General features: G+C 36.8%; 1 protein-coding gene across 10 annotated transcripts in view; it reads left to right on the top strand.

Annotated features, from left to right (window-relative positions):
- Positions 1-24,608, top strand: part of WAC (WW domain containing adaptor with coiled-coil) — an 81,364-nt gene extending 56,756 nt beyond the window's left edge. For all 10 annotated transcript variants that reach the window (XM_060397450.1, XM_027976703.3, XM_060397449.1 and 7 more), the window contains 7 exons: positions 10,023-10,268; positions 11,562-11,684; positions 12,503-12,651; positions 17,488-17,606; positions 18,794-18,980; positions 20,106-20,233; positions 21,462-24,608. In XM_060397450.1, coding sequence (XP_060253433.1) covers positions 10,023-10,268; positions 11,562-11,684; positions 12,503-12,651; positions 17,488-17,606; positions 18,794-18,980; positions 20,106-20,233; positions 21,462-21,531 — 1,022 coding nt within the window. In that variant the 3' untranslated portion in view covers positions 21,532-24,608. The remainder of the gene's footprint in view (positions 1-10,022; positions 10,269-11,561; positions 11,685-12,502; positions 12,652-17,487; positions 17,607-18,793; positions 18,981-20,105; positions 20,234-21,461) is intronic.
- The last annotated feature ends 1,062 nt before the right edge of the window (positions 24,609-25,670 follow it).

The following is a 25,670-nucleotide window of genomic DNA, read 5'->3' as shown; positions in this document are numbered from 1 at the left end:
ATGTCAATAGAGTTTAGTCTCTTACTGTGTTATTTTTCTTTTTTCTTCCCCTCTAACATGTTCTCATTTGCTGGCTGGCAATTCTTAGGACTACTTTGTCTATATAAGTGACTCCCAAACTTTATTTCTAACTCATACACATGTCTGCTTCCTTGTCTAAGTAGTTGGTATCCAGAAGTTAATGTGTACCAAATGCCTCCCTTTCCCCTAATTTGTAGGTTCTCAGTGATAACGCTATCCTCCCAACTACTCCATGTTCTTTAACATTCTTGCCCTTCTACCCCTACCCATCCATCAACAACTCTTGAATTCTTCCAGATTTTATTCATGTATGTCCTTCTTCTTGCTACTGCCAGTGCCATGAGACTCAGATCAGGGCTCTTGAAATAACCTCTGATAACTGCTGTGCTTCCTTCTACCCAGTCTGTGCACTTAGCAGTGACATCATTATACTGGGTTGTGTTCTTTTCTTGGCTTAAAGTTTCCTAAGTGGTTTTTCCCAAAGGATCAAAGTTCATACTTCTCAATAAGACAATAGCAAGTCCTTGACAGTCTGATTGCGTCTGTCTTAACTAGCTTGATCTCCAGTATTTCACTGTTACATTCTCTGTATAATTCATCTGCTAAAAACTTGTACTTCTTTTTAGATCATGTTATGCTCTTTCATGGCTTGATCCTTTGCTGAAAAGGATATATTCTTTCCTCCATTCCCATTCTGTTGAACTCAGGACTTTTTTCAGAGCCAGCTATGATGTCCTTCTGTTCTCAGTGTCAGTTAACCTCTCAAACACTTTTCTTTTGGTCTGTTATTGCACTTACAACTTTATTATTTTAGTTCCTTCAATTAGACTGTCTGTGTAGGGTGAGCCATTATGATTTATTGTTTTTTGTACTTTTTTCACTCCCTGCCCTCCTTCAAAGCTTCAAGCACCATTCCTGAGAAACTTAACATAATAAAAAGTAAACTGTATACCTAGTTTGGTGCCAGAAATTTTGTATACATTTTATTCTTTAAAACAACATTGTGAGGAAAAGAATTGTCTGTTAGATATGAAAAGCTTGAACATTGCTGAAGTCTAAGGCAATGGCACCCCACTCCACTAACTCTTGCCTGGAAAATCCCATGGATGGAGGAGCCTGGAAGGCTGCAATGCATGGGGTCGCTGAGGGTCGGACACGGCTGAGCAACTTCACTTTCACTTTTCACTTTCATGCATTGGAGAAGGAAATGGCAACCCACTCCAGTGTTCTTGCCTGGAGAATCCCAGGGACGGGGGAGCCTGGTGGGCTGCCGTCTATGGGGTCACACAGAGTCAGACATTGACTGAAGCAATTTAGCAGCAGCAGCAGCAAACGTATTGTGTAAGATGCGGTTTCTCCAAAATCCATGTTCTTTCCATAAAATTGTACGCCATGAAAGAGATTACAAATCAATTCATATTTAAATTCTACAGAGTGTCTTTGCTGATCACAAAGTTTATGTGAGAATTTTACATACAATTTTAAGCTTCTAGGAAGCAACCTGATTGCCTTGGAATTACCTGTGTATTCCTTTAAATAAATTGTGTAACAATTTGGATCTTTTCAGATTGTTTTCCAGTTAGTCTAAATTTATAAAAAGGTCCATTAATTTGAAATACATTTTTTTCCCTAAATTGAGACATCTGTGTTATTTCAGTTAACCTCCCTGTTGACTCTTCTCATCAACACAGTGATTTCCGTGTTTGGATTTTCCTTAACAAATAATTAAGAGGTTGATGGTTCATATAAGATGGGTCTTGGTCTTAAGTGCTAAAAAGCTGTATTTCGAGGGTGTCAACAATAGAATGCTCTAATAAAGAATACAAGAGCAGGATCTCTGTCCTGACCACTTCTATATCCCTAGAATAGGCAGTCGGTATTTGTGATATGTGAATAAATAACTGAAAGAATGGTAATGTGCTGTTGAGGGCTGGGGAAGCACCTGCCTTGGTCATGGTTTAAAAATGTATTTGGAGAAGAAGTGTTACATATGTTGTGATCTAATTAAAGAAACCAGAAATAGATTTAGATCTGTGTAATGCCAGTGTGTCTTCCATTAAAAAGAATGTAAGGCAGATGAGTCTGTGCTTGCTTGAGGGATAGAAGTGTGGAGGAGCTATGAAGCTGTTTGGTTTTGCAGAGAATAATAATTCTAGTGTTAGGTAGAGTGAAACAAGGGTGTCAGGTTACCTCCCTACAGATTATATCTTTGTTATAGTAACATTTGAACATCTATTGGCAAGGCTACTTTATTGGACAACAAAGTACAGAGAAACTCTGTGCTTAAAAAATGATGAAATCGAATTTTTACAGATTGGTAGCCTGTTGAACATTCTAAACTGGTCCTGACTCCACCCTCCTTTCCAGATGTGTGAAATGACAAAATAGGCAGGAGACATGGGTCCTTGTTTTCGGATTTGGCCAAACAAGTGCCAAAGTCAGAAGAGATTAAAATTTTTTATTTAATAATTTTGAGTTATATATTAAAATAACTAGCAGACCTAGTCAGTGGCCTTAAGTAATTTCTTAGGAAATTTAGCATGTCTAAAGAGTCAGTCAGTTACATGCTTCTGTAGTCTTGTGCCTCAGCTGGTAAAGAATCCCCTTGGAATGTGAGAGACCTGGGTTCGATCTCTGGGTTGGGAAGATCCCCTGGAGAAGGGAGAGGCTACCCACTCCCATATTCTGGCCTAGAGAATTAATGGATTGTATAGTCAATGGGGGTCGTGAAGTGTCAGACATAACTGAGCGACTTTGACTTTCTATAGTCTTAATCTAATAAGAAAGGGATTAGTCATTCTTAATATGAGGTATAAGTTAGTCACCTAAACTTCCTTTTTGTGTTCGATGATGTTTTGTAGACTGGGTGAAATTTAAATGAACTCAAAGACTTTGCATTGTATGTTAAGGCAGTAAGCCCACAGAGGAGGTCATTACTGGTTTTAAGTGGGCCACCATTCAGCCCTTCTTTGCTTTGCTTTAAACTACTTTTAGGATTACTAAATATTCATATAAAATTAGACCAATTGGCCATAGAGGTACTCAGATATTTGAATAACTGGGGACATTAATGGGGAGTGGGTGGTTAGTCTGATTTAGTCAGTGAGTTTACTAAAATTACGTTAATAAAGATGGCATTTTGAATAGTGGGACAGAGGGAATCCTGGTGGTGAAAGAATATTAGAAAATATTTGTTTATAACTTGAGAGTCAAGGAAGATCTTTTAAATCAGACTCAAAACACATTTGCCTTAAAAAGTTCATAAAACTTCTCTATGACAGAGATACAAGAAACAAAGTTTGAAAGCAAATAATGAATTAGGAGAAAATATTTGGAACATATTTAAAACACAGTACATTAAGGATACATTAAGAATTCATCAAAGCAGTATGAAAAAAATAATCCAGTTGAAAAAAGGGCAAAGGATAGGAACCAGCAATTATAGAAGAGGAATTTTAAATTGCCCGTCTTGCTTTAGAATGGTTAGAGAAATTTACTCAAAATGGGACAAAGGCCTTAACTTAGGAGATAAAAGCTATAAAACTCTTGGAAGAAAACAAGGTAAAATCTTTATGACACTGGATTTGGTGCTGATATCTTGGATATGACACCGAAAACACTGGCAGCAGAAAGAAAAAATAGATAAATTGGATTCATCGAAATTAAAAGCTGTGCCTCAAAGGATGCTCTAGAGTGAAAAGACCACCCATGGAGTGGAAAGAAGCATTTGCTAAGTCACATCTGATTAGGGATTAATACCTGAATATACAGTAGTATGACTCAACAAGAAAGTGAACAGCCCAGTTCAGAAATGGGTAAAGGAGTTCAAAAGACATTTTTCCAGATAACATAATCTAATGGCCAGTAAGCACATAAAAAGGTGTTCAGCATCATTAGTCAACAGGGAAAGCAAATCAGACCACAGTGAAATATCACTTTATACACATTGAAAAACAGCCGCTGTGGAATACAGTTTGGCAGTTCCTCAACGGGTGAGACATAAAATTACTGTAGGATCCTCCAGTGATTCTTGCTTAAGTGTAATCAGGAGAATTGAAAGCCGTGGAATCAAATGGATATTTATACACCAAGGATCGCAACAGCGCTGTTCACAGTAGCCAAATTGCGGAAGCAATCCTAGGGTAAACAAAATGTTATATATATATAAAATATACATGCAGTATTACTCAGCCTTAGAAAGTAGTAAGATTGTGATACACACTGCAGCACGGATAACTTTAAAAACCTTATGCTCAGTGACACAAAAGGACAACTGTTGTGATCCAGTTCTGTGAGGTACCTCAAATGGACAAATTCATGAACACAAACTAGAGCTATGCCTCCTTAGGGTTTATGAGATGGGGAGCTATTATTTGTTTAGAGCATTTGTTTGGAAAGATGAAAAAGTTCTGCAGGTGAATTATGGTTGTGTGTCAGTGTGAATACACTTAATACTACTGGATTGTAAACCCAGAAATGGTTAAAATGATTAATTTTTATTAATGTTGTATATTTTATCAGCATGAAAGTTCAAAAGAAAGATTACCGATTCAGTATTGGAAATTAAAATGACATTTTTTTCACTCTTAAGATTAATGACAGTTGGTAAAAGTATGTAAGATGGTTATTATGAAGGTCACTTAAGTAAAATCTGTTAAGCTTTAAAGTAGGTTTATCTTTTGTATTATCAATGATTTCCCTGATTGAATTAAAAACCAAGTTGCAAAAGCATAAATTGTTTTAAAACATCAATACCATACTTATTTTTATGTATATTTTAAATGCCTACGTAAGTTATGAACAGACATAAGATTTGAAATTATGAATTAAAAGGAAAGTCACAGATAATATACCAGGTGGTGTCACCTAGCTGTTTCATGGTTGCTTTTGTTTTTCTTATTGTACACACTTTGTTTTCCCTTATTTCTCCATGTTGTGCCCTCCCTGTGTAACCATTCCTACACAGTGGAATATGGAGGCTGCCCTCGTTGCATCAGTTGTTTGAGCTTTGTTCCTGTGTCCTGTTCAGTATTATTGCAGCAGCTATCAGAACATTGTGGGAAATTGTTTAGTAATGTAGTCAGTCAGTACCTTTTATTCTTTAAGTGCAGTATCTCTTTAGAGATCTTATTGCAGATTGAGGAGTTATTTGGCATACCAGAAAAATATGGGTCAGAAAATTTTGACTTTAGTATATGCTGTCTTGAGTGTTTTGAAAGCGTATCTATAATTAGAAGAGGTGAGTGGATATTATTTAAGCCTTGAAAAGTTAGGTTATGATAACATTTCTATGTGAATGGTCTAGTCTTTGGTAGATTACTCCCTCTACTGGTAAAAATTGGAAATATAAATGAATATAAATGATCAATTCATAAAGAGACAAAAAAGTTTTATCAAAGCGAATATATCCAATTTAAAATCAAAGGGTAACATACTTATTCCATGGTTTATATTAAAGACTTGGTTAGAGAATTACAAATGATTGAAGTATCAGTTAGGAAAGTAACTTAGTTCATTTTAAATTTAAAATATGGTAGGATGACATTGCTACATTTCCTTAAAGTCAGACACACAGAATAAAAATGCTGGAGCTAAAACTAGATACCATTGCTTTGCCAACAACTGAAAAAGCTTAAGCAACCTACAAAATTAATGCTTGGAAAAGTTGGAAAGTTTCTCATTTAAAGAATGAGACTAGAGGCTGATTTTTAAAAGCAGAACAACGTTTTGAAGTGGCTTTGTAATTTAAAATGCTGCATTGATTTTCTTAAATTCATTGTCTTTTTAAGATTCAGATTTTTTGAATTAAGTCTAAGTTATATTTGTTTCTAAGATCATACAGTATTACTTGGCTTTATGAAAAATAAAGCAAGCTGGTCATTGTCTGCTTTATCAGTTGTATTTGGAGATCTTGGGCTTTTCTCCCCCACTTTAAGCTTTGAACCTGGGAAGGTTCACATGTGCATGTGGAAGAGGACCACATACACATGCCCCTGCGCCTTTCTTGCCGAGTCAGGCATCAGTCAACAAACGTGATGCCATTTGGGTGCTGGATCCCGTTTTGCTACCAGAGTTACAGAGAGAAATATAACAAACATCTTTTCCTAAAAGAGTCCCTTTTCTGCTAAAAGGGAGAGATAATAAGCTATCTAATAGAAGATGCTGAGTAATACCTGTGCTAGGGCATTCCGAACGTAGAGGAGCGGCACCCAACCAATAGCTTTCTCCTGTATTTTAGTGATAAGACTACCTTTCCGGGTAGCATTTTATGTTTTCATTATCACATATGATCTTTTGTTCTCAGTTATACTTCTAGATTGAGGCAAGTAATATTAAAAATGTTAAAGATGTACTTTGGGAAGACATTTGTATAGGTGTATCTTTTAGGAAGAGTAGGGTGAGTGGAGCTGTTTAAAAAAGTGTGAACAAATAGCATGCTGGAAAATAGCATGCTGAAGACCTACCTGGAAAAAGCATTTTCGCTCTTCTGTCTTTAATTATGCCCTTGCTTCGTTATTTCTTGTTTGTGCTAAATTTTGTTTTGATTTTGTTTCCTTTTGTTTCAAAGTTAAATATCTTTTTTTTTCTTTTCCCATAACTAACAACGCCTGGCAGAATCACCCATAGAATTGCAAGTTTACCATATTCTTGGACTCTCTCACCCCCATTCTGTTCTTTAGAACTGGGGTGGAGCTCTGGTATCTTTTTTTGTTTTGTTTTTAAACTTCATGAGTAATTCTGCTAAAGTCATTCTCAAAATCAAACCTTTTAAAAAGAGAATTTCTCTGGCCTTTAGAGATGTTACTTGCTGAAGGTTCGTATAAATACTGAGTGGTGTCAACTGGTTTCCATACTGTTCATCAATAATCTCTCACAAAACTGTGAAAGACATGTATCCATAGGATAAATAAACATTTATTTACATTATTACATTATCTCTGTGAGAGTGATGTGTTTTAGTTTTCTGTTTTGGAGTGTTCTTCTTTTCCTGGAATGAGGAATAACACTGAAGAATTTTCAAGCCCCTGTTAATTTTTCCAGTCTGGATTTAGCAGCTTTGAAACACATGTGGAAACAACACCTTCTCCAACTCCTGTCCTTGAAGGCAGAAGAAAACCTAAGTAAAAGCAACAAAAGGGTCACTTCAGAGGGATATAAGTACTGACTTAGTTGTTCATAAAGGAAGTAAAAATAGAACTTGTTTCATTCTAAACATCATTAAGATATTTAAACTGTTTATTCCTTAAGCCAAACTTAAGGTATAATGATCTGGAGAAAACTGCTGCTATTGTCTAAAATTGCCTCATGAAATGTAGTAACTTTTCACAAGAAAGATCTTATTTCCTTCAAGTTTCTTTTTACTTGTTTATGATTCCAAACAAATGTTTGAAAGCAAAGCTGAACATGGTAAGCAGTCTGCTAAGACTTACAGACCCTCCTTTAAAATGAGTGCTTTGTAAAATGAAAATATCTGTCTTACAAAAATGAAGATGTGGAGACCGAAATGGATCATGAGAGATCAGCACATACATGAAATGTACTGAAAGCAGCTCTGAGTCTGGATTTTAGAGAGCTATTGTCCCGAGTTCTTTTGACCATTACGCAGTGTTGTTAAAAGGCTGGTAAAGGAGGTTTGGTTTTTTATTTTGCAATAAGCTTCCTATTAATTCCCAGCTTCTTTGGGGCCATGAAGATTAACGAATGTTTAGTTTCTAGAATTGAAATTAAAGATTTGTACTTACTAGGTAGCAATGTGATCTTCAAATACAGGGTTCCTGAAACTTTTATATACCATAGTAGCAGTCTTAATTCAATTGTATAATGTATATGAGCTTGAAAATCTTAAGGAAATGGGTTTATAGGGGAAATTAAAACAGCCTTTCTGCCAGAATTGTAAGAGTGTATGGATATCTTGAATAATCTAGTATAAACGTCGTTACCTTCTGTTTTTAATTCTTTGCTTCATTAAGGTGACTGTATTAATAAAATACGATATAAAAATACCAGTTTGTGTTCCTTTTCCTGTTGGTAGACATATGGCTTGTTTCTAGTTTGTGCTAAATTTTTTTTTAATCACAATACCATTTCAAGAATTATTGAATATTTTCTTCTAATTTACATACATTAGAGTTTCTCTAAGGGTGTATACCTAAGGTGAATTAACTGGGTTATGAAGTGCATGTACTTTCAGTTTTTCTAGAGAATGCCAAATTATCTTCCAGTGTAGTTATATGAGTTTAGCTTCCACCTGAGATGCTGTTTCTATTACTCCTTATCAGTATTTGGTATTTTTAGACTTTTGGACATTTTTCTCAATATGAATGTGAAAGAATATTCTGTTGCTTTTTAATAAATATTTTCCTGATTATCAGTGAAGTTGAGGATCTTTTATTTTTTAAGCCATTCAGGTTTTTCTGTGAATTGTCTTTTCATGTCTTTCATTCCTTTTTCTACTGTTTGTATTTCTTTGATATGTAGAAATTCCTTAAAGTATTTCGGTTACCAGTCCTTTGGGTGTAATTATTTTGCGCTTTGTCATTTTCTGCATCCTCACATCAAAGTTATTTTTCTGTGTTTTCCACCACTATTTCTTAAGACTTTAATGTATATATAAAAGTTAAATCTGCCTTAAATTGGTTTTGTTTTAAATTTTCACTAGCTATGTTCTTTTTCTTAAAGAGTTTTGTGGCTTTTACTAACCCATACCTCTTCAAATGCTACCAAAAATGCTGTTGGGATTTTAATTTCAGTTACCTTAAATCTATGTAAATAATTTACAATGACAGCTTTCAAATTATGATAATTTTTCATGCATGTTTTATGCTTTTTCTGTGTACATTGAAACACTGAGGTTGGGGTTTTGTGGGAATTTTTTTTTTTTTTTTGCTATTAAAATCATCTTTTTTAGTGCTGGTAACCTTTAAATGATACAAATAGAGATAGTTCATTGCCTTCTATATTTAATTCCAGAAGAGGAGTATGTAATTCTAAAACTCAGTTACTAAGTATAAAAGTTCAGAGTAGGAGTCTCCTCTTATCACATCCTTAGTCCATTTTGGGGTTGCTCACCATCATGCCTATTCTGATTTTCATATTTAAGTAGACTGTTTTCGTGGTGATGAACATTTTCACCTTACTTTATGATGCATATAAATTAATTCTTGGAGAATTGTATTGTCCCTTTATATCTTAATGGAGCCTTATTTGGAAGTGTAGTCAATACAGGACAGTACCATGGAGGTATTGAGAGTTCGGTTCTAGACTACAACAGTGAAGCAAGTATCACAAATGAATATTTTGACTTCTCGGTGTATATAAAAGTTAACCTCTGCAATATACTGTAGTCTGTTAAGTGTGTAGTAATAGCATTATGACTAAAATCTGTGATAACCTCTAGAGGGGTGGGATGGGAGTAGGTGGGAGGGAAACTCAAGAGGGAGGGGATATATGTATGTAGTATATATATGGTTGATTCACAGTGGTGTACAACAGAAACAACACTTTTGTAAAGCAATTGTATTCCAGTATTTTAAAGATACGTACCTTAGTTTAAAAAAGAATGCTGTTGGAAAAATGTGTGGGTAGACTTGCAATACAGAGTTGCTGTGGAAACCTTCCATTATTTGGGGGAGGGGGATGAAAAAGGCAGTAACTGTGAAATGCAATAAAACAAGATGTGCTTGTACATGTATTTGAGACATTATTACTAATAAGCAGAGTGGTGCTTTGAAACTCAGATACAGGTTTGGTAGCATCACTGCTTTCCCTGGTGACTCTAAGCAAGTTCCATAGTCTTTTTTTGTACAGTTTTGTCATCTGTGAAATCAGAGTGTGACATATCTACCTCATATCTAGTCAGCCAACTATTTCCTGAGTCCCCTCTGATGCGATTACTTGAGTTAGGTGCCTGGCACATGCATGGATCTTGCTTGTTTGATGTTGGTTCCAATTTCCAGTATTCAAGTTACAGTTTTCAGCCTTATTGTCTCCTTTGTCTTTAGAATCTGCATCAGGAGACAAGTCTGTATCACACTCTTGCACAACTCCTTCCACATCTTCAGCCTCTGGACTGAACCCCACGTCTGCACCTCCAGCATCCGCTTCAGCAATTCCTGTCTCTCCTGTTCCACAGTCACCAATACCTCCATTACTTCAGGACCCAAATCTGCTTAGACAGTTGCTTCCTGCTTTGCAAGCCACGCTGCAACTTAATAATTCTAATGTGGACATATCCAAAATAAATGAAGGTAAATTTTCATGGTAACAGTTTCTCAAAAGTTCATTTGCAGTGTGCAAAATTACATAATTAGTAAAATCCCCAGTATAGCAATTAGCAATACTTTAACTTTCTGTATATTCTCCAAGACTTGTCTGTGTACCTGGTAGTTACCAGAGATAATTATAATTGTTCTGTTAATTTAATGTTTATGGTGAATTTTTTTTTAATGAAAACAAAAAGTATTTGCTAAAATTGATAGAAAATGCTTAGTCTCTAACATATTTCAAAAAGCCTGCTGTATAATTTGAAGTATTTTAAATATGCTAATTACTAGGACTAAGCTAAGAGTAGGAATTCAGGTAGTTCTTGAACTACTTAAACATCTATGAGAAGGGAAGTAATGGATATCTTATGCTGTTTTACCTAGTTAAATTGCATTGTTAATTGCAGTTTTGCTTTTCAGTGTACTACTAAAGTATTTAGACAGCCACCTCAAAGAAATCTGAGTAAAAATGGATATAGTTTGTAAGCCATTCAGATTGAAGTATTAAATCTTAGGAATATTGCAAAATTTTGTTTGCGTGCATTTTCATATAATATATTTAACAGTACTGTTAAGTGGTTAAGTCTTCCTTTATTATAAAAATGGAGCTATTCCAGGCTAGTTGGTCATTAGTTGTCCAATCTTATTCTTCTCAACATTTCTGTATTCTCTTGTGTGATAGGTAAAGGTTCTACTAGACAAAGTAGGAGTTTTAAATAGTTTGAAGAAACCATAGCCTAAGAAAATGTTGATAATAAAAGATCTTACGCTTCAAAAGTACATAGTATTCCAAAGTACCCAGCTTTTTAATATCCATTTTTGAAAGATTGTTGAGGGTAGATGTTGATGTAGGATTTGAGTGCTCAGCTTATCTAATAAAGCAGTTGCATGAAACAGCTGCTATTTGTCCCGTTCATTCCAAGTAATGTACTAAGCACCTTGCCTGTGTATGGATAGGTTCCTGGTATAGTCAGAAGTTCCAGTGACAATTATGCTGTTTTAACATCTCAAGGAGTTTTCCTTTAACTGAACACCTAAATTTTACTGGAAAGGAAACTCTACTGTTTTATTGTATAAGCCCCTTCAGTTTCTTTGCCTCTGCCTCAGATCATTCCCCATGTCTAGACCTGTTGTATTACTCCTGTCTTCTAGACTCAATTTGGGAATTCTAGTATGAAACAATTTTTTTCTAGGTTCTTATTTGAATTTTCAAGTTTTTACTAATACTACATATGCTGCTGTGTTTTTATTTGAATTTAAGATGTACTGTGTTTCTAGTTCTTACAGCAGCTGTCACACAAGCCTCATTGCAGTCTATAATTCACAAGTTTCTTACTGCTGGACCATCTGCTTTCAACATAACTTCTCTGATTTCTCAAGCTGCTCAGCTCTCCACACAAGGTATTAATGTATTTTTAGATACCTCTAGAGTTGTGTCTTTAAGGCAGGCAGGTGGGATTAGTAACAGATTTCTTTTAATCTTTGAAGAAAAAGTAACTATGATAATTTTATTTTGATTTTTTAACACTGCTTTATACAAGTAGTATTTTTCTTTACCTTTTTAGATGAAACAGGCTTTTCACATTTATCTTATGCTGTATATGTTTAATTCAGCATGTAAGTCATTAATGAGGTATCCTGCTCCAAAGCTAAAATATGCTATGATATGCTCTCAATCTTTGTGAATCATTGAATCTTTTCAGAGTTGAACTTTGGTTCAAGTTGGTGTTAGATGATTTTTGATCAGAGGATGTGGAAATGCTTTAGTCCTGCCTTGAGTTAACCAGCCCTCTTCTTCATGCAGGTGTTTAGTTAGAAGTGACACCAAGGAGCAGATGGGAAGTAAAAGGGTCTCTTGGTTTATCCCTGAGCTCCAGTGCAGAAAGCTGCTCAAGTGAGCAGGACTGCTGATCAACCAGTGCAGTGAAAAGACTCTTGAGAGACCCTTTGGGTAGTCTCATGGGGTGGGAATCTGGGGGGGCCAAGAAGTAAGGCTGAGATCAGGATGCTTTCCCAGTGAGACTGTGTTCAGACTTGGAGTGGGTGCTGCACTGGGTGGCTGGTCTCTGACAGGTCATGTGGGTAGTGTGGCCCCAGTGGGTAGAGATGCTGACTTTTTCAGATAGGTGTTCTTTTTGGGGTTATCGGGCATGTGCAGAGTTGTAAAGATTGGCCTCATGTCAATTACAGAGGTTTCTGGTTTATTTTACTCTTCACAGCCCAACCATCCAATCAGTCTCCAATGTCTTTAACGTCTGACGCATCATCCCCACGATCGTATGTGTCTCCAAGGATAAGCACACCCCAGACAAACACAGTCCCCATCAAACCTTTGATCAGTACTCCTCCTGTTTCATCACAGCCAAAGGTAAGTTCTGACAAAACGTGGTCCACTGGAGAAGGGAATGGCAAACCACTTCAGTATTCTTGCCTTGAGAACCCAATAAACGGTATGAAAAGGCAGAAAGATATGACACTGAAAAATGAACTCCCCAGATTGGTAGGTGCCCAATATACTATTGGAGAAGGGTGGAGAAATAACTCCAGAAAGAATGAAGAGACAGAGCCAAAGCAAAAACAGTGCCCAGTTGTGGATGACTGGTGATGGAAGTAAAGTCCGATGCTGTAAAGAACAATATTGCATAGGAACCTGGAATGTTAGGTCCATGAATCAAGGTACATTGGAAGTGGTCAAACAGGAGATGGCAAGACTGAACATCAACATTTTAGGAATCAGTCAACTAAAGTGGACTGGAATGGACGAATTTAATTCAGATGACCAATATGTCTACTGCTGTGGGCAAGAATCCCTTAGAAGAAATGGAGTAGCCCTGATAGTCAAAAGACTCTGAAATGTAGTACTTGGGTGCATCTCATCTCGACAGAATGATTTGTGCTCGTTTCCAAGGCAAACCATTCAGTACACAGTAATTCAAGTCTGTGCCCAACCACTAATGGTAAAGAAGCTGAAATTGAGCGATTCTGTGAGGATCTACAAGACCCTCTAGAACTAACACCAAAATGATGTGCTTTTAGGGGACTGGAATGCAAAAGGATGAAGTCAAGAGATACCTGGAGTAACAGGCAAGTTTGACTTTGGAGTGCACAATGAAGCAGGGCAAAGGCTGACAGTTTTGCCAAAAGAACGCACTGGTGTTTAAACACTCTCTTCCAACAACATAAGAGATGACTACACATGGATATCACCAGATGGTCAATACCGAAAATCAGACTGATTATATTCTTTGCAGCGGAAGATAAGAGAAACTCTATACAGTCAGCAAAGACAAGACCAGGAACTGACTATGGCTCAGATCATGAACTCCTTATTGTGAAATTCAGACTTATATTGAAGACAGTAGGGAAAACCACTGGACCATTCAGAAATGACCTAAATCAAATCCCTTAGGATTATACAGTGGAAGTGACAAATAGATTCAAGGGATTAGATCTGATAGAGTGCCTAAGATCTATGGACAGAGGTTTGTGGCATTGTACAGAAGGTGGTGATCAAAACATCCCCAAGAAAAAAGAAATGCAAAAAGGCAAAATGGTTGTCTGAGGACTTCTTAAAAATAGCTGAGAAAAGAATAGAAGTGAAAGGCAAAGGAGAAAAAGGAAAGCTATATCCATCTCAATGCAGAGTTCCAAAGGTGGCAAGGAGAGATAAGAAAACCTGCCTCATTGATCAATGCAAAGAAATAGAAGTAAACAATAGAATGGTAAAGACTAGAGATCTCTTCAAAAAACTTAGAGATACCAAGGGAACATTTCATCCAAAGATGGCACAATAAAGCATAGAAACGGTATGCTGTGAAAGTGCTGCATTCAGTATGCCAGCAAATTTGGAAAACTCGGCGGTGGCCGCAGGACTGGAAAAGGTCAGTTTCCATTCCAATTCCAAAGAAAGGCAATGCCAAAGAATGTTCAAACTACCACACAGGTGCACTCATCTCAAACACTAGCAAAGTAATGCTCAAAATTCTCCAAACTACGCTTCAATAGTTCGTGAGCTGAGAATTTCCAGATGTTCAAGCTGGATTTGGAAAAGGCAGAGAACTGGAGATCAAATTGCCAACATCCATTGGATCATAGAAAAAGCAAGAGAATTCCAGAAAAACATCTACTCCTGCATTATTGAATATGTCAAGCCTTTGACTGTGTGGATCACAACAAACTGGAAAAGTCTTCCAAGAGATGACAATACCAGACCACCTTACCTGCCTCCTGAGAAATACGTATGCAGGTTCAAGAAGCAACAATTAGAACCAGACATGGAACAACGGACTGGTTCCAAATCGGGAAGGGAGTCCGTCAAGGCTTTATATTGTCGACCTGCTTGTTTAACTTATTAGAGTACATTTCACAGAGTACATCATGCGAAATGCCAGACTGGATGAAGCACAAGCTGGAATCTAGATTGCCAGAAGAAATATCAATAACCTCAGATATGCAGGTGACATCACCCTTATGGCAGAAAATGACGAGGGACTAAATAGCCTCTTGATGAAAGTAAGAGAAGAGAGTGAATAAGCTGGCTTAAAACTCAACGTTGAAAATACTAAGATCATGGCATCCAGTCCCGTCACTTCATGGCAGATAGATGGGGAAACAGAAGCTGACTTTATTTTCTTGGGCTCCAAAATCACTGCAGATGGTGACTGCAGCCATGAAATTAAAAGATGCTTGCTCCTTGGAAGAAAAGCTATGACCAACCTAGACAGCATATTGAAAATATTTTACTTTGCTGACAAAAGTCTGTCTAGTCAAAGCCGTGGATTTTCCAGTTAGTCATGTATGGATTTGAGAGTTGGACTATAAAGAAAGCTGAGCATTGAAGAATTGATGCATTTGAACCATGGTGTTGGAAAAGACTCTTGAGTCCCTTGGACTGCAAGGAGATCAAACCAGTCAATCCTGAAGGAAATCAGTCCAGAATACTCATTGGAAGGACTGATGCTGAAGCTCCAATACTTTGGCCACCTGATGTGAAGAGCTGACTCATTGGAAAAGGCCCTGATGCTAGGAAAGATTGAAAGCAGGAGAATGGGTCGACAGAGGATGAGATGGTTGGATGGCATCACTCTCTTGATGGACATGAATTTGAGCAATCTCCTGGAGTTGGTGATGGACAGGGAAGCCTGGCGTGGGGTTGCAGAGAGTCCACTGAACTGAACTGACTGGTAGGTACATCGCCTCTGAGGGGAATTGGGAAAGAACACACTTTGTCTAAAACAAGTTTTCATAGTGTTCTAGACTGTATGGAGGAAGAGCCCTTTTTTGGGAGTGAGGTGGTGGTGGGATGCATGGCTGGTGACTGAGAATAGATGCAGGTTAATCTCAGCTAATGGAGGGCTTGGAGGAGTGAGTTGCACTGGTGCCTTGATGCTGTTCTCTGCATTGATGCTGTTTTCTCTTTATTGGCTTCATGGATAAAGAAGGTTTACTAATAGTCTTATTTTTGTAAAATGTTTAGACTCTAAGCTGTGAGAGAACATGTTTTCCAGTGATTTCCCCATACTTTTTAATAGAAATTTCTGTGGCAAGAGCTTTGTATCTAATTTTCACATCAGCTACTGTTTGCTTCATTTGATAGAAACTTAACTCTTTGATTAAGTCTGATTTTTATGGTCGAGTCATTTTTAGACCCAGGTCTTTCTGAATATAGAACCCATTTTATGAAGCTATATTGCTTGTTTGTCCAAGTAAAACCTTACATTGTTGGCTCCTCACAGCACAGTTAGACTGTTGCTAGTCTCTGTTCTTATTGGGCTGTGAACAGGACCTTATGATGCTGCTGTTGGATTTTACACTGTATTCTTTGATCCTTGCTCACAAATTCATAAGCAGTTCCAGTCATCCTCATTCTGTGCTTTTGTAGCATACCACCAGTAAAACTTGAGCTATTTGGAAGTTGAAATGTATGCGTTTTAACTTTTTTTGAACTCTTACTGGTAACTGTATGGGGAAATTATTTTTCAAAGCTGTAAAACAGGGGGCTGTTTGACCCTTTAATGGCAGAGAATGCCTTACTTAAATAAAATCATAAGCAGAAGCCTAAAAATAAAACTATTGAAACATGGCTTGAAATGGATGGTAGGCCAGCTCTTAGGTCTTCTGTTGGCTCATCCCTTCCCTACTTGAGTCATGTTTCTGTGTGTGTTGTAGATTGCTGTTTTAAAATTTTGAGTTACAGTTGTTAGTTTTCTGTGTAGTTCCTTATTGTTTACTTGTATTTTGATGAGAGAAAAATTAAAATGTGAGTTTTCGCACAAGAGACCTATTCTTAGAGCTTATAACTTACCCTGTGGTATTCTAAGAGCACAGTGAAAGATGGGTGTACACAGCATAGTGGTTGTGTTGGGTTTACAGTTGATCGTAACATTGTCACTTCAAATCCTGTAAGCAGATGGCTTGTAGTTTTTTGCATTATAAACCTTTCAGATTGTCTTTAAAAGTAAGTGGGCATTTGATCTTATATATATCTTATTAAAATGTTCTTTATAAAAGAACATGCTTTTGTATATATTTTGGACTTACATTGAAAACTGCTTGTTTTCTGTCACATGTGTGTATGAAAATATGTGTCCACAGTGGTAACCATGGACCTCTTGGTCTGCCACTGTAGGGTGCCATCTCTTTGAAGCCCACTCCAGTTAAATTGCATATGGGCCATTTCTCATTCTCTGATAGACAAGTCTATACATTCTCTTCATTTGTGATTGAATTTTAAGCAGCTGTATTTGTATGATGTGGTGTAATATATTTATTGATACAGAAGTAATAGTAAATCAGAAAAGATGTTACAGTATACTGGAAAGAAAATGGAGCTTGAAATCAGGAGAACTAGTTTCTTAAGCTGGTTGGCTTAAGTAACTGTTTGGCCCTAACTACGTAACCTTTGGAAACTCACTTAATTCCTCTTCTTTAAATCTCCATATTTTATATTGTTCAAGATTACTAACTAGACTTGGAGGGATCTGAAGATTTGGGCCCTAAATGACAATAGTTTACATAATTAAGTGTGGCTGTATCGCTAATACTGATCTTATTGTGAACATTTAAGACAATTCTTACCTTTAAAAAAAATCACTGAACATAAATAATTGGAAGTTTTCATTGGCAGAACTTTTGCTCTTATCTAGTTTCCACTGCTGTTTGTTTATGTGGTAGAAGCCTGTCTCATCAGATTTTGACATTCCAGGTTAGTACTCCAGTAGTTAAGCAAGGACCAGTTTCACAGTCGTCCACACAGCAGCCTGTAACTGCTGACAAGCAGCAAGGTCATGAACCTGTCTCTCCTCGAAGCCTTCAGCGCTCAAAGTAAGTTGATTTTGTGTGTTGAGAAAACACTGTTTTTTCCTTCTATTACCATATTATTTGGATATTATATATGCATAGTAGACCTTGATCTTGGAAGAATCCATGGATAGCCTAACATAGTTTTGTGTATTATAAAATTTACAAAGGCAGATCTTATTAGATTGTCTTTAGTAGTGAATCCTGAGTTATTTTGAGGAAGAGGCTCTCTGTTTAGAATTTTGCTTGATGGAATACAATGGGAGTAACTATATGTGACACTTCACTTGTAGAGGCACATGATTTTATACTACTTCATTCATTGGAAGTGATAACTTCCCAATAGCAGTTTTGGATTTGAGTTTATTGATAAAGCCAAAAACCTCACATCTGAAACTTGGGTCAGTATTTTCCAACTGATGTGTGTAAGGCCTTCCTGATAGCCTCAACTCTGAACCTTTAGTCTTTAGTGGCTGCAGTATAATTTTAAATATACTCAGTGATGAAAACTCTTCATCTTTTGGGAGACTTCATTTTTGGAAATAAGTGAAATTCATTCAGAGCAAAGTCTGGTGTGAGGCAGCTGGAAAGTCAGCTTTGGGGTATTACATTCTTGATTCTCATCACCACATCCCCAAATCCTGGCCCAAACCATACAGGTGAAAAGAAGATATGCAACCTCAGAGTGTTCCCCATTTTTGGTCTTATTTGCCACTGAACTCATTCATTGTGAGGCAGTTACAGTGTCTGTTTTGCTTCGCATTATTTCACCCTCTGATTACACGCTTTACTCTGATTTTAAACAGTCAAAACCTCTGACCTTTTCACCCTCCATGTCTTCATGTATTTAAGATATATTGATGTGCCTCATATCTACAACTGTTCTAATGTGACCATTGCTTAGTCACATCCTTATTAGTGTTTGTAGTATACAAAGTCACAGGTTCCACTGTCAAGTTTGGGTGAGTACAGATATTTTAAATTCAGCCCTGACATTACTGTTTAAAGGGCTCTTTTAACCTCCAGACGTGTATTAGGAATATGATGTAAATATTCTTTGGATTTGAAATTATACTTACTTAATATTAAAATAATGTTATTCTTAGGAATTTGGGTATCTTTAAGTTAATGAAAGGTATTGACAGGCAGTGTTTAGGAAACCTGGAAGCCACTCTTAACCATGCTCCATGCTCGGTCGTCTTCTCTCGTAGCAGCCAGAGGAGTCCGTCACCTGGTCCGAATCACACGCCTAGTAGTAATGCACCGAGCACAGCAGTTGTGCCACAGAACTCCTCTGCCCGACCCCCGTGTTCACTAACACCGACGCTTGCAGCACACTTCAATGAAAATCTCATCAAGCACGTTCAAGGATGGCCTGCAGATCATGCGGAGAAGCAGGTACGTCACAGTCACAGCAGGTGTTCTGCCTGTGGTTTGCTAGCAGCTCAGTTCCACTTTGAGAAAATCTGACCCGGACCCTGTGGATTCGAGCAGTCTTTAAAACAACTAATTTCTCATTAGATTGTCTGTGGTCACTTTGTAAATATTTTATACGTACTTACAGGATATTTGTGAGGTAACTTTCTGTTTTTCACATATTTTAATTATCATTATAGCTCCCATTATCAAGTGCTCAGCGTTTAGCTCTGTGCTAAGTGCTTTATGTTTATTTTTTCCATTTTCTAAAACTACTGATCATGAGTTTTTCGTTTTACTAATGAGGCCCTTAAGACCAAATGATCTGTACCAAGGTCACTCAGTTACTAGATATGACTCAAAGCCAGCATGCTTTTCCTACTCAGCCAGCTACTCTGATCCTTTTAGTACAGTTGACCCTTGAACAACTTGGGTGAGGGGCTGACTCTCCACACAGTCAAAAATCCAAGTATGGTTTATAGTCAGCCCTCCATATCCACAGTCCCTCATCCCCAGATCAACCAACCATGGATTGTGTAGGACAGGGGTGTTGATTATTGGGAAAAATCCATGTGTAAGTGGGCCTGCCTGCACAGTGTAAACCTCTGTTGTTCAAGGTTCAACTAACTACTGAAACTTAGAAAACACTTGTACTTTGGGATGAAGGACCAACCCTAGCACATTCCAGTGATTGTCACTGGCTGCTCCATTTTATCAAATGACTAACCATCTGAAATGTTCTGTAAGCTCATGGTCATGCATTGTGTATCTCTTGATATGGGGATACAGTAAGGCCCTTTTATCAGTGTTATACCTGGACTTCACTTTGGCTGATCCAGCATTTTTTATTAACCACAAATCATGAGTCCTTCTATCTTACTGCTGTACTACCATGAGACTGAAAATAGTATCTTCTCAAGAAACGTGAGGGGTGAAATCTTAAAGGAATACACTTCACCATTAGAGATGGTTAAAAAAAAAAAAAAAATCATTCCCTCCCCCCCGATCCATGAGCATTAAGATTTATTTTATAATCTTGATATAAAGTTCTCTTTTTTTGTATGTGAATATGACTTATATTTCATGAGATTTTCATTTCTTTTATAGGCATCAAGATTGCGAGAAGAAGCCCATAACATGGGAAGCGTTCATATGTCAGAAATTTGTACTGAATTAAAAAATTTAAGATCTTTAGTCCGAGTATGTGAAATTCAAGCAACTTTGCGAGAGCAAAGGTAAACTTTTCACTGAAGTAAATTTAAAGTTCTCTTTGATAATATCACATCCCATAATACTGTGAACTGTTTCATGAGTTAGTAATATTCCTGATGAATAATAATGGCATCTAGATTTTATTTCTCTTAACCCGTGGTATATAATGCTTTATTATTAAACTTTTTTTCTTGGATAGTGACTACATAAGGTACTTGTTTTATTTAAAAAGTGAGATGTTGACAGTGACCAGTTATTAGGAGTCCCCTCTTTGGTTGAGAATAGTGCCCTCTTACTGAGGGTAAATATCTCAGTTGACATTCAAACTACTGATTACATTGTCCTTGAAGCATCAATAGATCCCTTGCAAATTACATGAATAGTTTAGTTGTCTAGGAAGTTTAATGATGTATATGTGCTTTCTTTAATTGTTTTCACCTTAACTCTGTCTTGTATTTCTTAATGATGTATTTTATTCAAGTAGGATTTCTATATTGTGTTAAATAGTATAGGTTATTTTCTTTTTCAATGCCTGTTACAAAATTGAGGACACACTTTGAGTGGCTTCACATCCTGTCTCTTGAGTCACTGTGTCAGACGTAATCTTGTCGTGAAACCACAGATACCAAGTCATGGTTTATGGTATACTTGGCAAAGTGAGTTTTTTCCTAACCTTTCAACGACTAAAAAGTCTGGAAACACTTCCTGAATATCAGTTAGGATTAATTTTTACTCTAGGATTGCTTCGAAATTAGTTCTGACATACATAAAACCTTACTTTGACTTGCTCGACAGATTGCAGCTACTGAAACAGTCACAAACCACGTTTGACCATATGATATCAAGCAGTAATTGTCACAGTTCACAGAAGAGTAGTGTTACGCAGCTCATAAAAATCTAGTTAGCTGTGGAGTTTGTGTTTTTATATTTTGTTTTAAATATGCATGTCAGCTGGACTTTGCTCCATTTTTATGAACCTACATTTATATTGAGAATTATTCTTCGTAATTATTGAGAAAGGATTAGAAAACTAGGAAATATTTTAACTTTTGTCATCCCGATACTTTAATATTTGTCATATTTTCAAATGGTTATTTTGTCCTAACTAAACTGAACAGTTTTAAATTATTTTATCATAGCTAGTAGTTAGTCATTTTCTTTGTAAAGCTATTTTTATAGTTAAAAGTTTGTTTTTTTTCTGTAAAATTTATAATGACTGCATGGGCTCTAATGCTATCTTTTATTTTTCAGGATACTATTTTTGAGACAACAAATTAAGGAACTCGAAAAGCTAAAAAATCAGAATTCCTTCATGGTGTGAAGATGTGAATAATTGCACATGGTGTTGAGAACAGGAACTGTAAATCTGTTGCCCAGTCTTAACATTTTTGAGCTGCATTTAAGTAGACTTTGGACCGTTAAGCTGGGCAAAGGAAATGACAAGGGGTCGGGGTCTGTGAGATTCACTTCAGGGGAAAGATACAAGATTGATTTGTAAAACCCTTGAAATGTAGATTTCTTGTAGATGTATTCTTCACGTTGTAAATATGTTTTGTAGAGTGAAGCCATGGGAAGCCATGTGTAACAGAGCTTAGACATCCAAAACTAATCAATGCTGAGGTGGCTAAATACCTAGCCTTTTACATGTAAACCTGTCTGCAAAATTAGCTTTTTTAAAGAAAAATTTGGGGGGTTAATTTATCATTCAGAAATCTTGCATTTTCAAAAATTCAGTGCAAGCGCCAGGCGATCTGTGTCTAAGGATGCGATTTTGAACCATATGGGCAGTGTACAAAATATCATGAAACAACTGTTTCCACACTTGCACCTGATCAAGAGCAGTGCTTCTCCATTTGTTTTGCAGAGAAATGTTTTTCATTTCCCGTGTGTTCCATTTCCCTCTGAAATCCTTGATCTGATTTTATTCATTTTTTAAGGCTCCTCTTTTTCTCCTTTCTTAAGGCACTGTTGCTATGGCACTTTTCTATAACCTTTTCATTCCTGTGTACAGTAGCTTAAAATTGCAGTGATTGAGCATAACCCACTTGTTTGTATAAATTATTGAAATCCATTTGCACCCTGTAAGAATGGACTTAAAAGTACTGCTGGGCATGTGTGCTGAAAGTACATTGATTGCTCAAATATGAGGAAATGGCCCAATGAACATGGTTGTGGGAGGGAAGAGGAAACAAAGCTAGTCAGATGTGAATTGTATCTGTTGTAATAAACATGTTAAAAGAAACAAAAATTGTTATTTTTCTTTACCTTCGGTCAATGCATATTAGAACTTGAACTACCTGGGGATTCTTTATCAAAACTATTCTTGTTGAACATTTATACTTCATTGAAATAATTCCTTAAGGGAGGTTTTGTTTAAAGCATATTAACAGGAAAATGTGTATAAGACTATTTAATGAAATAAGAAATTCAACAAGAACAATTAAGTCACTTCCCAAGTGGTTGTCATTTGTTAAAACCCTGGTTTACCTGTCTTGCTATTATGACATTTCATTTTGAAGGATGTTTGTGTTGTAGCTAACTGTTCAAGTCTGGTGCTGACTGCTGTTCTTAGCCATCACAAAACGCTAAATTTGTGTAATTGGAGCTTCCTGCTGTTACCTGGAGATGGTGGGAAAGCTCAGCTTTGTATATTGTTTCCTAAAGTATATTAAAATAAAAAAAGAAACTATTGCTACTATAAAATTACCTTGGCTTTTTTTTTCTTTGCTAAAGTATTGGTCTCGTGGCCTTAGCATGACACTGCCAGTATTAAATCAGATCACAAGGGTTTCTTTATGCAGAAAAATCTCCTAATTCAAAATCTTATCCGATTTAGAGACTTTTTTTCCTGTTGAGGCAGATGCATTCATGTGCTTTCAGAACTGCCAGCACCAAGGGCTTATTTTGTGATGTTAGACATTGTTGCTACATTCTGGGATGCAAAAATTCAAAATGCTCTTGTGCTTTAAGCATATTTAAAGTATAGAAGATAATGCTCAGACTTCTTAATACATTTAAAAAGGTAAATTGTGATAGTATGGTTGATATTTTCTAAATACAAAAATATTCCAGTGTAATTAAGAATTAAGATCATACTGGAAACTGACTTTTTTTATTGTAACTTGAGGATAAAATGTAAAAAAAGACAAATGTCATAAATTACATCGTCATGAAATGTTAATACCTGTGAGATTGTTAATATTTGCTGGGCTTGATTAGTGCATGTACATGAAATTCGGAAGAGCTCTGTTAAGTTAGAACCCTTACTGATGTAGTCCTGTGTCTTTTCTGGAAAGATGATGGGGTAGGCAGATATTTCCCCATCAGATAGCAGCTTGGCTTGTGGTTTAAGGTAACTTTGAATTTAATTTGCTAATTGTTTATTGATCTCTATCACCTTATTCGTTGGACTTCTAAAAAGTGTTTTTATCCCTAAATTAGGAATTGCTCATATATATATATACACATATGAGAAGATGCCTAATTTGAAATTTCCCAGTGAATTTTTAAACGATTAAAAATTTTGTGGAAATATTTTTTACAATATTTGATTCACTTATTCTGTAGTGAATTATTTTAAATACTGCACTTTAATACTAATACAGACTCGGTGTCCAGCTACTAACTTTCTTGAGGTAACCAGGGGATATTTATTAAAATAGGTATTATACCCCTCCAGAGTATCCTTTATTTGTCCTGTTGCCATGGCTTTGAGCATGTATCTCGTTTTGTGGACACTGTGGTTCAGAGAATTGGAGAATAGAGATACAAATTGCCCCTAGGAAACCTCAGGATTTTATTTTAAAAGGGACATGAGTAGTGTTACATTCAAATCTTAAAAAGTAATGTAATAAAATATTCTGTGAAGGTGGGTCTGTTAGAAAGTCAGCCTTGAAGAGCCAGCCTCCTATTTTTCCCTTTGTTTTCTGCTTAACTAATTTGACTAACCTTTAATTTGATAACGGGCTGTACTGCCAGACTTTAAGCACACTGAAAACTCTGTGTCAGCCTTTTTTTAAAAGACATTATGCTGCTTTTAATAGCCCAAATGAGTGATTTTTATCTTCCAGATTTTATATATCTGCTTCGTAATTGTAAAATATTGGAAAGGAGGTGCTTAACACTTTGCAAAGAATTAATTGTTAACCCATGTCAGAAACAATCTGTTCTCTTTAAACACAACCTTTAAGGGATTATTTCAAAGGGGAGGGGGCAGGGGGCAAAGTCATTCACTGCAAACCAGAACTATTGTAGTTCAGGACTTAAAGCTACTGTATTTAGATGTGGGGTTTGAATATACGGATTTCTTTTCAATAACTGTAAATATGGCTATATTCTTGTATTTGTACTGGAGTGTACAAAATGACACTGAAAAGTAATAAATATGTTTTGACTATATTGTGCAGTTATTTCAGAACAGTCTGTTTTGAAAGTCAAAGTGCATAAATTACGCACTTGAGGAAAAATACTTAAAATACCAGGTTACTACAAAATTTTTAATAGCGGTTGTGTTCCAGTCATGTTTCACATCATTTGGCTTAAAGTTGGGATTCTTTAGATCCTGTTCTGATTTGCTGTACCCTTTTCCCTAATTCTGAACTTGGGGAGTGCCCTCAAAATGCAGTCCACCTAAAGAATCCCACTCTTTGGTCGATTTCACCCAGATTATCTCCAGCCCTTGACTCTTCTTGAGCTCCCAACAAGTGAGTTTAATTCTTGCCTTAACATGGCAAATTTTCTTAAAAGACGGCGAGGGAGGGGGGATCTTTCATCCTCCACTCTTCCCATTCTCAGTAGCTGACAGCATGGTTGCCCCAGTTGCTCAAGATCCAAATATTTTTGCTCTAATAGCATGTGCTTAACCATCACCAAGAACCACGGGTCTGCCTTCAGAAGTGTGCTTGACACTTGAGAGCTCCCTGCCCTGAGGTTTCCCACTCCAGCCCAGTCCTCAATCTTCTAAGCCAGAGGCGACCTCACCCTCCTGCCTTTTCATCTTGCTTCTAGTGCCCGCCACACACACGTGCACAGGCTGTCACAGAAAGAAATCAAAAACTCCTTTGGCTTACATGTTCAAACCCCAGAGTGTCACCATAATCTCATGTCAGGTTTCTCTGCTGTTTGTCCCTTGTTGGCTGCAGTGCCACTTTTCCCCCGCCCTAGTGGTCTTCTCTTCCTCTGTCCACAAAGCTCTGGTCCCAGAGGTCAGTATAGCTGGCTGCCCAGTCGGTCTCATCTCAGAGGCCTGCCCTGACCGCCCCCCCGCCCCCATCCAAATCAGTATCCCTAAGCCTGCATGCGGTTTTCTTCGGAAGTGTCTCGTACAGAGTAAGCACTCCATAAATGTTTGTTAAATGAATTATGAGTGTTAAAGGGCTATGGACAGAGTCAATTTACGAAGACAAGATTACTTAGTTTTTTCTTCAAGTTGTGATTTTGATCCTCACCATGAGAGACAAG

The sequence above is a fragment of the Ovis aries genome, chromosome 13 (genome assembly GCF_016772045.2).
Source record: "Ovis aries strain OAR_USU_Benz2616 breed Rambouillet chromosome 13, ARS-UI_Ramb_v3.0, whole genome shotgun sequence".
In the NCBI taxonomy this organism is placed as follows: domain Eukaryota; kingdom Metazoa; phylum Chordata; class Mammalia; order Artiodactyla; family Bovidae; genus Ovis; species Ovis aries.
The sequence above is the reverse complement of the archived record's forward strand: the minus strand, read 5'-3'. Positions and strand labels throughout refer to the sequence as shown.